Source organism: Arvicanthis niloticus, chromosome 14 (genome assembly GCF_011762505.2).
Source record: "Arvicanthis niloticus isolate mArvNil1 chromosome 14, mArvNil1.pat.X, whole genome shotgun sequence".
Classification (NCBI taxonomy): domain Eukaryota; kingdom Metazoa; phylum Chordata; class Mammalia; order Rodentia; family Muridae; genus Arvicanthis; species Arvicanthis niloticus.
Window position 1 is genome coordinate 49,955,423 of NC_047671.1, and position 14,107 is coordinate 49,969,529.

At 41.7% G+C, this 14,107-nt stretch overlaps 1 protein-coding gene and 1 pseudogene across 8 annotated transcripts in view; both read right to left on the bottom strand.

Moving 5' to 3' along the window:
- Positions 1 to 14,107, bottom strand: part of LOC117719689 (protocadherin gamma-C4) — a 176,213-nt gene that overhangs the window by 123,548 nt on the left and 38,558 nt on the right. Inside the window, exon 1 of one of the 8 annotated variants that reach the window (XM_034517886.2) lies at positions 4,204 to 6,769. The exons of the other annotated variants lie outside the window; for them this stretch is intronic. Within the exon in view, the coding sequence (XP_034373777.1) occupies positions 4,204 to 6,627 (2,424 nt within the window). The 5' untranslated portion in view covers positions 6,628 to 6,769. Of the gene's footprint in view, positions 1 to 4,203; positions 6,770 to 14,107 lie in introns of those variants that run through there. 8 annotated transcript variants of the gene reach the window in all.
- LOC117720256 (small nucleolar RNA SNORA40) lies at positions 7,915 to 8,005 on the bottom strand (annotated as a pseudogene).

Sequence of the window (14,107 nt, forward strand, 5' to 3'; positions counted from 1 at the left end):
TAAAATCAACATTAAAATAAAATCAAAGAATCATCAACACTGTTTAAACAAATCAGATTTGAAAAGTTAGGGTTGGAAATAAACACTTCCCTAATAACTCCAGAAATATAAACGGCACAATATTGGCTTGGGAAACATGATTACTCCTATCTTATTATTTAAAGCATGAACTAGTTAGGTGTGGTGGCAGTCTAGCGTTTGGGAGGTGGAGGCAGGAGGATCACGAGTTTAAGTCCAGCCTGGGCCACACAGGGAGTTCTATACTACCCTGTGCTACACAACAAGATCTTCTCTAAAAGAAGAATTTAAGTCTTGTTTTTCTTCTTTTCTCTTTCTATCCTTTCATCTTTCTTTTTCTTTCTCTTCCTCCTCTCCCTCCCCCTCCTTTCCTTCTTTCCTTTCTTCCTTCCTTTGCTGTGGTGGTGCTTGAACCAAGGACTTCAGATATACAAGGCAAGCTCATTATTATTTGTTTTTGTAGTGCTGAAGATTGACACAAGGCTTTGTGCATAGTTGGCAAGTACTGTATTTTCATCCTCTTAATTTATCTTTATTAGTACTGTCAATATCACATTACAAAGGAGAGACTCATACATTTTCAACATGTATTCTAAATTAGGTTTTTATTACATGAGCATATCAAATTCAGGTGTGTAAATAGTCAGCCCATTTTATTGTCAGGTTATTGCACCTTCTAACTCAGGACTGGGAAAAATTCAATTGTTCAACAACTCAGCAGATTATTGAATCTTCATTACTTTATTAATTCCTTGGCTATCAATTCCGCTCCTCACCCCTTTGATGTGCTTCTAACTATGTAGCACAGGCTGGCTTCAGGCTTATGATTCTCTTGCTTCAGTCTTGTGGATTCTGCAATTAAGATGTGCACCACCCAGATAAGGAAGAGCCAGAGAGCTGACTAGCTCAGCTACCATCCAGGCCTAGATCCAGGGCTTTAAGTTGGCCCACCCCCAAATATATATCACCTGCGAACAGTTGGGACATGTGAGAGGGTCGGTCCTGCTTATCCAAAGCTGCAGGATCTCCATGACACAGTGCGACAACAGGATAACAGGGGAGAGGTCCCAGTGAGGAGTCCATGTCTATGATGTCATAGAAGATCTCAAACCAGACCAATGACTCATTGCAACGAACATTTGCAAGTGAAGATGTGTGGACAGAGGGACATACTGTGGGACACTCTGTGGCGTAGGACAGATTCCACAGTGAGATGTTTTCTATGCTTTTGTTTGCTTATGGTTTTTTTTTGGGGGGGGGAGATTGCAAGGGCAAAGGGTAGATATGAGGGGACAGGGAGATGAGTGAGGCAGGGGTGCATGATGTGAAACAAAGAATCAATAGAAAGTTAAAAAAAGATGTGCACCACCACACCCATCTAATCACTATCAGCTTACTTTTTGAGAAGAGCCAATCATAGACTCTCCCATGTCATTAGGAGTCTCTTTCTTGTTATTTCTCTGACAAAGACTTCACCACTTTCTGCTTGGAAACCCATAACATTATTTGTATCTTCGGTCATGGAGAATAAAACCAATTCTTCAAAGTGATAATCCTCCTTTCCTTCAGATACTTGAGATACAGAGTTCCTATGCATTGAACATAGAGCTCCCATGTGACAGAAACTTACTTTCTTTAAAAGCTAAATTATGTAGATTTCACTTGAACTCCGTTAAGCCTCCTATACACCAGTCCTTCTGTATTTTAGGAGCTATTTCCTTTAAGTAGTTTCATATTAAACTCATTTTCATTGCTAAATGTTATCAAGTACCTAATGCACACATGCCGTTGTAATCCATTAAACAATACAACAATTATAATAACGGTAATGTTACCAAACATTTGTTCACTATATTACTTCATCGTTGAAAACAGATTTTACAAACTTGTTGTTTTACTTCATCTTCCTAGAATTGTGTGAGATAGATAAGGCAACGTTTACAAATTTTAGTATCGATTGGAAGACTATAAAGGCCGGGCGGTGGTGGCGCACGCCTTTAATCCCAGCACTTGGGAGGCAGAGGCAGGCGGATTTCTGAGTTCGAGGCCAGCCTGGTCTACAGAGTGAGTTCTAGGACAGCCAGGGCTACACAGAGAAACTCTGTTTCGAAAAAAAAAGGAAGACTATAAAGATGTTCACTGGCTCAAAATAATGTCAATTGGTTCTAAGCATATTATTCAGATTTTTTTCAAGTAAAGATTTTTAATAAAAATTTAGGTAGTCCCCTTCCATGGGCATCAGTGATTTTGTAAAATTAAATCCATATGAAGTAAAAAAGGACTGTTTCACTGTTATCACTGGAATGAAGTTCAGTCCATTTGTGACCCCCTGACCGAAGCAAGAACCATAAAGGGCATTTCAATGCACTTTTGAACGTTTGGAAAGTTATGTATTTTCCTCTTTTCAAAGAACCGAGACAAATGTGTAATACTGAATTTGTGTCCTTGTGAAAGGATGACAATATAAAGAATGGCTGATTAGGGAAGCAACCCAGCTTTAAATGTCATCTATCCTGAACACGTACAGCAGAAAAAACGATAACGGCACAAATGGTCCATAGGGCACTCAGCCCAGCAAGCGGTTTATCACCAAGCCAAGATTAGACAAAGGTCACAAGAAGACTCTGCAATAGAAAGCTAACTCTCACCAAGTAGGGCAGGAAAAAGGCAAATATGAGAAGAAAAAAAAATCAAGATGCAGAAATAAAGAAAATGTGCAAAAAACATTCACTAAGAACTGGATGAAGAGCTGGCAGAGTGCTTGCCCAGCATGTACAAAATCCTACCTAGGTCTGAGTCACTGCTTAAACCAGATGTGGTGCTGCACCCCTTGAGGCAGAGGCAGGAGGATCAGAAATTCAGTGTGAGCTAAGTGAGGGCAGCTTGGGATACAAGAGACACTCGGAGAAAAACAGAAGAGAGAGAGAGAGAGAGAGAGAGAGAGAGAGAGAGAGAGAGAGAGAGAGAGAGATTAGAAAAAAAAACTCCCATGCAAATTTTCGCCATTTTGAAAGACACCTGCAATTATTATGTAATATTGAGAAAAAATAAAAAACTAAAATCTTGGGTTTTTTTGTTTGTTTGTTTGTTTTTCAAGACAGGGTTTCTCTGTGTAGCTCTGGCTGTCCTGGAACTCACTCTGTAGACCAGGCTGGCCTTGAACTCAGAAACTCGCCTACCTCTGCCTCCCAAGTGCTAGGATTAAAGGCGTGTGCCACCACTGCCCGGCTGGAAAACTAAAATCTTAACTGTACATAGTAAAGGCTTTAATTCCATTTTCCCCCCGTTTAGAATAGAACTTGCCTAACTGTCTTAGAATAGAAAAATCCCTTGGGGATGTACAAAATCAAAGGTACAGAAAAAAAGTGGCTAAACAAATCTACAATATGAAATAAGAATTTTTTTTCCTATGAAAACCAAGAAAAGAGACCCAGGGAGCTGGTGATAAAAAGGAAAACCTGAGAGTTATATGGTTTTAATTAAGTTTTCATTGGTGTGACAAAAATGTCTCAGACAAATCAACTTGAAAAGGAGAAAGGTTTGTTCTGATTCATGGGTTCAGGAGTTTTTTTTTTTTGCGGTACCTTGGCTCTGTCGCTGGTAGGTTGCAATGAGGCTGCACATCACAGTAGAAACATGCGGTATGACAAGGCTGTCACCATGTGGCAGCAATAAAGCTCAAGTCCAGGGACAATATATCCCCTTCATGGTTGTGTCTTCAAGCAATCAACTTTTTTTTTCTACTGAGACCCACTTCCATCACTTCCCAGTAGCCCATCCAATTATGGACCCATCAATGGATCAATTCTTTGACAAGATCAGAATCCTTACACTATAATACATTTCCAAAAGCTCTCCTCTGTTCACCTTGTTTTTTCCTGAGACATTTTTTCAGTTTTCCTATGTAGCCCTGGCTGTACCAGAACTCACTCTGTACACCAGGTTGGCCTCAAACTCTCAGAGATCTACCTGCCTCTGCCTCCAGAGTTCTGGGATTAAAGGCATGCACCATCAATACCCAAACTCTGATTACTTTTATTGGAGACCAAGCCTTGGAGCTCCGGGTGACATTTTATATGCAAACAATGGCAGATACGATTCATTGCAAAAGAGAAAGTATTTCATCACTGTTTAAATTCCAATTTTTCTGTTTTGTTTTGTTTTAAATAAGAGCAGTAATCTTACCTGATCAAGAGAGTCTTCCTCTTTGCATAAAGTTGAGTCTTCCTGTATCAATAAAGGCTCAGTTTTCTCACAGCCTTCCTGACTGATGAGTGTGTGGGCATAGTTGGGTTGGGGAAAGATCAGATGGCTCTTCCTCGAGTCTGCTGTGAGGGAGATCTCATGGGAATAGGTCTGTAGAAAAGCCTGCACCCCATCAATACCCATGAAGTGTGAAGTGGACATATTTGACACACCTTTCCTTGTGGCCTTCAGCAATCTTGACTTATGCCAGTGCCACAACCTGAGCACCAGCAGCCCAGTAACAAAAGCAAAGAAGATGCAGGAAACAGTGGCCACTGACACCACCAGGTAGATGGTAAGGCTTGAATCATCAGACTTATGTGGAAGGTCAAGGCTGCTCAAGTCAGCCAGGATGTCAGGAATGCTGCTGGCCACAGCCACAGTAAGTGTAACAGTAGCTGAGAGAGGTGGCTGACCGTGGTCCTGCACAGACACCAGCAGGCTCTGCTTGAGAGCATCTCTGTCCAGCAGGGCCCGAGCTGTGCGTACCTCTCCTGTGTGCAGTCCCACTGAGAAGAGTCCTGGCTCACTGGCTTTAAGCAGGCGATAGGACAGCCAGGCGTTCTGACCTGAGTCTTTGTCCACTGCCACCACCTTGGTCACTAGATATCCAGGCTCTGCAGAGCGGGGGGCCAACTCCACACCAGTAGAACCATCAGTGGGAAGGACAGGGTACAGGATCTCAGGTACATTGTCATTCTGGTCCAGCACAAACAAGTTAAGTGACACATTGCTGCTGAGTGGGGGTTTCCCTCTGTCACTGGCTGTCACCAGTAGATTCAGTTCTCTAAACTGCTCATAGTCAAAAGAACACAGTGCATACAGGACACCAGTGATGGAGTTGATGGAGAGGAAGGAGGATAGAGGTGTACCCTGAAGGGTTTCTTTGGCTATAGAGTAGATTATTTCTGCATTCTCTTCACTGTCAGGGTCCACTGCACTAAAAGAGAAGATGGAGACGCCCTTGGGGTTATTCTCAGGGACATAGACAGAGTAGGACGGACGGGAGAAAACTGGTGGGTTATCATTAATGTCTGCCACATCAAAGGAGATAAATCTTTTTGTAGACAGAGGTGGTGTTCCTCTGTCAGTGGCTGTCACAGTGATGTTATATGAAGATACCTGTTCCCGGTCCAGTTCTGTATTTGTCACTAACCGAAAATAATTGTCTAATGATTCTTCCAATTTAAGTGGGAGACTTTCTGAGATGGAGCATATCACCAAACCATTCCGTTCAGAGTCTTTATCATAGACTTGAAAAAGAGCAATTACGGTCCCCGGAGGTGCGTTTTCAGCAATTGCTCTGCTACCAGATGTAACAACCACTTCCGGTGCATTATCGTTCATGTCCAAGATGGTTATTAAGACTTTTGCTCGGTCTTGAAGACCTGACTGATCTCGGGCTTCAACATCCAGCTCATAAAATCTTGAGTTCTCATAGTCTAGAGTTTCAGAAGTGGAAATTTCCCCAGTTAAAGGATCCAAGCAGAAAATCTGCGAGATTTCTTCTGTGATCCTCACAAAGGAATATGTTATTTCTGCATGGACTCCTTCATCCTGGTCACTGGCATTAACTGTTAACACTCGTGTACCCACCGGCAGAGTTTCAGGGACACTTACACGATAGATAGGCTGAGTAAATACTGGAGCATTGTCGTTCACATCTACGACAGTTACGAGAATTCGTGCCATGCCTGTTCGGACAGGGTCACCACCGTCCATGGCAACAAGGACCAAATGGTGAACTGCTTCCTCTTCCCTGTCCAGGCTGTGCTCCAACACCAGCTCCGGGTATTTGGGCCCATGGTCTTGGCTTTGCACATGTACCAAGAAGTGACTACTACCGCTGAGCTTGAAGCCCTGAATGGCGTTCACTCCCACATCAGCATCATAGACACCCATTAGAAGAAAATGAGAGGACGGAGCTGCATTTTCAAGAATCTTCAATTCTATTTCTTCCTTTAAGAATCTAGGTGCATTGTCATTAATGTCCACTATTTCTACTTCCACAGGAAAAAGATTCAGTTTATCTTCTACAAGGATGTTAAAGCTAACGACACAGGGCACGCTCTGAGCGCACAGCTCCTCCCGGTCTATCCTGCCCGCGGTGACCAAGCTGCCGCTTCCCTGGTTTAGCGAGAAAAGCTGCGACCTACCTCTGGAGATGATGCGAACCCCGCGCTCCACCAGCTCGTGGGGCTCCAGCCCCAGGTCTTTGGCGATGCTGCCCACGAAGGAGCCTTTCTCCAGTTCCTCGGAAATAGAGTAGCGGATCTGCCCAGCTTCTGAGCCCCACGACCACCACAGGAGATTGAAAAGCAGGAGCAACTCGCAGCAGGGCTGGCGCCTCTGCAAAGCCGCCATGACTGGCTTGTAAAGACTTCCCAGCGATTGCTGGTAGGAAGAACAGCCCCAGCCCACTCCGTAATCCACAGAATTAGAGGTCAAGGTCCTTAAAGGAACAGAGACCAGTTGAGACCCATTTCAGGTTAGAATTTTTGCATAGGTTTGGTATCTTATCAGGACACAACTCTGTTCCCTCAGATTTTCTTGCTCGGGTTAGGGAACAGCGACACTTAGAGTCTTAATTTTATACTGCACCCGTTTTGTGAAACTGGTAGAGGATTTTTATCGCTGTTAAATTTGCAGTTATGGGATTTATATTTCTCTCAGAGAGTGACTGAAACAAGAATAATATGTTCGGTTTCAAATGGTCTTACATGTTCTCTAAAAAATTCTCACTCTTTTTTTTGTGTGGAAATATCTCTTAGAACCCTGCAGAACGGGAATGGTATCACATTTTCCTGGAACTCTTGACTCCTCACCTGCATTCGCTCATTTTCAGTAATGTCGCTGATAGTCACAAACACATTCGGAACGAATCTACTCCAGTGTGAGGAAGCAGAAGAGCTGCCATTTTTACATGTCACTATGGGTTCCTATGAACATTTAAAGAATGGTTGTAACAAAGGCTACATTTGTGTATGCTTTTTTAAAATGTTAAAGGAAGTGAAAATGTATAGGGTGCGTGCAACTTTTTTGTTGTAAAGTCAACACATTTTTATTAAGGCATTCCACGTGTGGTTCCTTCACTGTCTGTCAAGCTCACCCAAATTGAAGATTTCTGAAAATAGCCCTTTCTCAAAGAAAGATGATTAATCCAGTTGTGGTTTCAGCTCATAACTCTTTTCTCTTTCCTTGAATTAAAGACACATAATCACCCTCACTAAAACAGTCTCCTGCCAGACGGTGGTGGTGCAGGCCTTTAATCCCAGCACTTGGGAGGCAGAGGCAGGCAGATTTCTGAGTTCGAGGCCAGCCTGGTCTACAGAGTGAGTTCCAGGACAGCCAGGGCTATACAGAGAAACCCTGTCTTGAAAAAACCATTAAAAAAAAATAGTCTCCACCAGAGGATTTCTGACTTCTCCTTAGGAACCATTTTAAGGCAGATCTGCCTCTCCTGTGCGGACACTCCTTATCTATTATGAACAAATTCCCATTCCTATCACTCTCAGAATATTAATCTGTATGTAGACTATACCAGTGCTACATTGAAACATCTATTCACAGTATCTTCAACTCAGACCTTATGCTCGAGACCAGCCCCACCCATGTCCTCGTCCCATCATCTCCCTGAGTTGTTTTTTGTGCTATCTTCCTTTTTGTATGTATCAAAACTCATACTGAACAATGAGTTCTGGGTTGCAAAACCGAATGTATTATTGCACTTGTCTTTTATGCTGCATAAAACATTTTAATATATTTATTTATTGTGTTGTGCACAGGATATTTGTGATTGCAAAGTAAGCAGATCACCTAATTTTATAGAGTTGTGTTAAATTCAGGAAATAATGTCCGGGGTTAGGAATTGTGGCAGTTTGAATAAGAATGACCCACCATAGGCTCATACATTTGATTTCTTAGGGAGTAGCACTATTTTGAAGGATTAAAAGGTGTGACATTGTTGTAGTAGGTGTTGTGTTGTTGGAGGAAGTGTGTCACTGAAGGGGGCTTTGGAGTTTAAAAAACCCAATCCAGTCCCAGAGCCTGTCTCTTCTTGCTGCCTGTGGATCCAGAGGTAGACTCCTCAGCTACAAGTTTAGTATCCTGTCTGACTGCATGCTGCCATGCTCCCTGCCATGATGACAAGAGAGTAAACCTCTAAAATTGTAAGCAAGCCACAATTAAATGCTTTTCTTCATAAGAGTTGATATAGTCATGGTGTCTTTTCATAGCAATAGAACAGTGACCAGGACAGGACTATAACCCAGTGTTAGAGCACTTGCTTAGGTGTCAAAAAACTTGAAATTAATATCAAGCACTATAAAGGAGGTAGATAATTAATAATAATAATAATAATAATAATAATAATAATAATGTGGCATATTACTTCACTGAAATGTTTTCAGTTGTATTGCTTTAGAATTAACAAAAAATAATTGAGACTATTAGGAGAGTTTCTACAGAACAGCAATTGCAACACAAATATACTTACAAAGGGCATGCTCCATGCCAAGAAAAATTAATAAAACACAACAGAATCAAGTAGTACTTAATCTGCCGTGTTTCATCTCTAAGTTAATGAGTTCTCTTCTAACTACACATAGGAAAGGTTTTTAGGAAACCATTTGCAAGTTTATTGAATCAAGGTCATGTTTGGGTTGTCTTTACGGGCTGATGCTTTCAGCCCCAAAAGGTTCAACACATAGATCTTGTAGTAGAACATCTTTGGGCTTTATACTGAGAAAATTAAATTTAGTACCTGAAGAATGTTAGTCAGTTCATCCAAGCCATTGGAGGAATATGGCAGAATTCCCATGTCATAGTTGGGGGAAAGGAAAACCTCCTCTGGAACCTTGGAGCCGAGATCAAACTCAAAACGGACTCCAATGTTGTGCCTATAGAAGTGTTACAGATACACGACAATAGCTACAACCATGGTGAGAAAGAGCACAAAGATCAAGGTCAAGATGGCCATCAGGTAAATCTGGAGCTTGCCTGTGGGTCAAAGAGGATTGGGTAATCACTAAGGTCCAGAAGTACTTCTTGCAAGCTGTCTGCAAAGATTACATGCAGTCTAGCAGAGACGGAACAAGGTAGCAGATCTTCATTTTCATTACAGCCAGAGGTGGTGATAGACTTCATTTTGTTGTTCAAAGCAAGCCCAGTACAGCATTTCCTATGAGCAGTCCTAGGCTGTAGGCTCCCATATGGCAGAAGAGGGAAACATTGTCTTCAGAGTTAACATCTACCGCCACTACTTTGATGATTAGATAACCAGACTCTCTGTGGTTGGCAGTATCATGTAGAAGAATAGCTCACTGTTGTGCCCCAGCACAGGGTGAAGCATATGTTGGGGGCTGTCACTGAGCTGGCCCACCAGAATGCACATGCCCACCTTGGCATTGAGGCTGGAGAATCCTGAATGTGGGACTTCAGTGTCAGCATGAAAGAGTATAGCTTCTTATGGTTGTACAAACTCCACTTGGGACATATAGGATAATGACCTTAGCTCTAGGTCACTGGCCAAGACAGAGTAAACTAAATGGCTGATAGGTCCTAAATCAGGATCTGAAGGACTTAGTAGCATGGTGAGGGGTGTCTAGATGGAGATTGTTCTCAGTTATATGAACCATATAGGAGGCCTGGTGGAAAACTGAGTGTTGACACTGATGTCTGAGATTTAAAGAATGAAGTTTGTACTGGAAGAATGGAACAGATTGCCTTTGTCCACTCCTGTGATAATGACACTATACTCTGTAATTTATTCCTGGTCTAAGGCTCCATTTGTTCCCTACTTGTATATGTGTTTTCAATCTTGAACTATATTGTAAGTGGAATTTCCCTTTCATTCCGCACAAAATTTCCCCATTATGTTTTGCAATGTACAGTGTGACTTCTATCATCAACTATGTAGCTCTCCATTTCTTCAAAGGCCAATTATCCATTAGTGATGAGTTTCCCCTTTACTGTTCACTTGAGCAGTTATCTAACTGCCTTATCAGCATTGGTAAAGGAGTAGGTAACCTAGCCACTGATGGTCTCATCTGCAGCATTAGCCATTACTCCTGGGGGAAGATTATCATTTTCATCTGCCACAATTCCCTGATCTGGGTGGTACAACATCTAGGTGGCATGCCCATTGTCCCCAGTGGTGAAGAGCAGATAATGGCAGAAATGCCTTTTTCTGATCAGGGGCACTTTCCATACTAGTGACACCTACCATCTTGGTTCTCCTTTTGAAGAAAGTGAAGTGTGGTGTGGGCTGAGGCAGTGTGTGGTGGTTTGAATGAAGATCAACCTCATAGGCTCATGTTTGAATGCTTCGGAGTTGATAGAACTGTTTAGAAAGGATTAGAAGGTGTGGCCTTGCAGGAGGTGTGGCCTTGTTGTTGATGTATCACTAGGGGTGGACTTCAAAGTCTGGACCATTCCCAGTTGGCTCTCTCTCTGCCTCATGGTTGTTGTCTCAGCATGTAAGTTCTCAGCTACTGCGCCAGCACCAAGCCTGCCTGCCTATCTCTTGCCATGTTCCCCACCATTATGGTCATGGACTCACCCTCTGAAACTGTTAACCCAAAATAAACTCATTTCTCTGTAAGTTGCCTTGGTTGTAGAGTCTCTTCACAGCAATAAAAAAATAATTAAGACAGTCAGTGTTATTGCAATGGACTGACATCGACATTCGTTTAAGGTGGGCCAAGTTAGGTCCAGTTTAATGATTTCCAGCATGGTGATATTTCTGATAATGCTAGTGAGTTTTTGTTAACACTCTTGATCAGCCCACTTATACATAAAAGTTTAACAGCTTTTCATCAATCATTTTGAATTCTAATATACAGGTCGACTTCTGACTACAAGTCTGCTCTTGATCTGTAAGGTTACTCACAGGTAAATTCCTTCTCTCTGTGTTCATGGCTGGGGTGGTTTGAATAGGTTTGGCCCCCATAGATTCATGTGTTTCAATGCTTCGCCATAGGGAGTGGCACTACTTGGAGGTGAGGCCTTATTGGAGTAGGTTTGGCTTTGTTGGAGGAAGTGTGTCACTGTGTAGGTAGGCTCTGAGTTCTCCGATGCTCAGGCTCTTCCAAGTGGCGTAAAGAGTCTTCTGGTTGCCTGCAGAAGATAGTCATCTCCTGGCTGCAGTCAGATCAAGATGTAGAACTCTCAGCTCCTTCTCCAGCACCATGTCTGCCTTCATGCTGCCGTGCTTCCTCACTTGATGACAAACCTCTGAACCTGTAAGCCAGCCCCAATTAAATGTTTGCCTTTATAAGGGTTGCTTTGGTCATGATGTGTCTTCACAGGAATAAAGCCCAAACTAAGCCAACAGCAAAGTATTTTCTTGGTATTAATCTGCTGTTTATGAGTGAGCAAATCCTGCATGTCAGATCTTTGGTAAGGTCCTTCAGAAGTGAGTCCATGGCTGGCTCTTCCAGGATAAATTAGAAAATCTCCAAGAATCAGTCAGAAAGCAGGCAGTAGAGGAGAAATGTGATAGGCTGTAACCTGGCTAGGTTTCCCATGCTCTACTGGGAGATTCTGGGGGTTTGGTGTACTTGCTTTGTCCTAGTGGTAGGTTCTCTGATAGATATCTTTGTGGGAGACAGACAAATTTAGGGTTCTCGAATAAATCCACTGCAGCTTTATGAGTCAAAACTTTGCTCATAATTAGCCAAAAGAGGCCCTCTGCACTCAGAGAGGTTGCAGCAGTGCCATTGATGGCTCCAAAGAGAGATCCAGTTAGAATAATATTTTACTGTGTATTGATGATGAAAGCAACCTTTGCATTGTCAACATTTTAATACTCCCTATGCAGTATGGCTGCCATTTATTCAAGTTGGAATTTTATATCCCTCCAAATTAAGTGCTTCATCACTTCTCAAATAGCAGAAGTTACCTTATTGTAATAATTGTATTGGCATAGTTACAGTTTCCCCTTCTATGTTCATAAAATGGTAATAATGATACCTTCCTGTTTACCTTAGCAGATATGAGGGACCAACAATATATTTGAAAAGTATGCGAATGAATGAAACTGCTGGTGACTGCAGAAGAAATGTCACAAATATTCTTGAAATATGAGTTTGGTGGGTGCTATAAAATTTCATTTTATTCCCCTTTAACTTATAAAAGATGTAAATTCCATTGCTTAGTTTTTTGTTTCACTTTAATACACACACATATATGGAGAGAGAGAGAGAGAGAGAGAGAGAGAGAGAGAGAGAGAGAGAGAGAGAATGGAATCTCATTATATAGTTCAGGCTACCCTGGAACTAGAACTTGATATTGGCTCAAGTTGGCCTAGAACTTGCCATCATTATATTATCTTTTCCCATCTCATCTTCCTCCCAGTAAGTAACCATAAAGGATTGATAGTTTTCATAAAATTATACAGTAGGAAACAAGAGATTCTGTTTTTCTGTTTTTAAGCATTTATAAGTATAATTTAAAAATGAATTTATCAGAATTTGAAGGTAAGACCATACTGCTGAAGACACCACATACTTGAGTTGTAGGACATGGCAAAATCAAGCTGGTACCTTCCTGGATGTTTCATCCCTACTGGGTAGTTTAAGGTGAAAGTGCTGGAAGGTTCTAGGCAAACTACCAAGGGAGAAAAGTCACCAACAGTCTTCAACAGCTATGAACCTTGTGAGCTACAATAACAATTGGCCTGGTAAGATATGATAACTGTTGCAATAGTGGTGTGAATGTTACAGGAATAACCAGCCGCTTCTGGCTTAGAGTTAAAGCCTTCCCACATACAGAGCTCATTCCTGGTACCATTAACGGAGCCCAAACTCCATGGCTGGCTAAAGTCATTGGCGTCAGTACTATTATTCTGCTAATATAGTAGTAACATATAGTACTGATATAGACATAGTAATAAACTGCCCCATAACTGTTCATCTGTCTGCTATCTATCTATCTATCTATCTATCTATCTATCTATCTATCTCTGCACCTTTCATTCTTCATCAGAGAAGCTGTTTTTTGTAGCAGACAGTGAACACAGAAAGCCATAAGTGGTCAACATACAGAGAATAAGAGACAGTGGCATGTTCAGCTACAAGTGGAATATCTACACCAGATCCCCTCGCTCCAATGCTCAGTAAAGGGTCGAGAAAGGTTGTAATAGCCAGAGAGAGTAAACATCCATAACAAATAAGTATTTTCTGGACATGACAATGCCATTGCACATAGGAACTCACAGCTGCTGAGACTGTAGGCCCGAGACTTGCACAAGATCAAACCAACAAAATACTGTTGTGGATGGGATGAAGAGGAGCTCAAGAAATCTCATCCTTATCTGAGGAGCTACAGGGAGAAAGAGGGTGGTTTTCTTCAGGGATGTGGGCTCAGGGAGGCTACCCATTCCCCCAGTAGATTACTCTGTATCCATGTGCTTTACAGTTAGTACAAAATGAACTTAGTGGGATTAAAAAAAAACATCACATAAAGTTATGTGGAAAAAGTGGATGGATTAGGAGAGGGATTAGAATCGGAAGAATGGGGATTGATAAAAACTCATATTCATGTGTGAAATTCTCATACAATAAAGCAATTCACAAATATTATTGTTTATCACCACATTACAACTGTCCTCAATTGTACTGTTTTTTCCCTAGTAGATTAACAATGATAAGTTATCTGAATTTGAGAGGTGAGATATGAATTCTTAAAACCATATACATGAAAGAAATATATTAATGTTGATTTTTCCTTGATTCCCAGTTTACTGTATAATCATTTAAATATATTAAGGGGTGGTGGAAACATAATACTGACTGTCCTGGAATTCACTATGTAGACCAACCAGGCTGGCCCTGAACTCACAGAG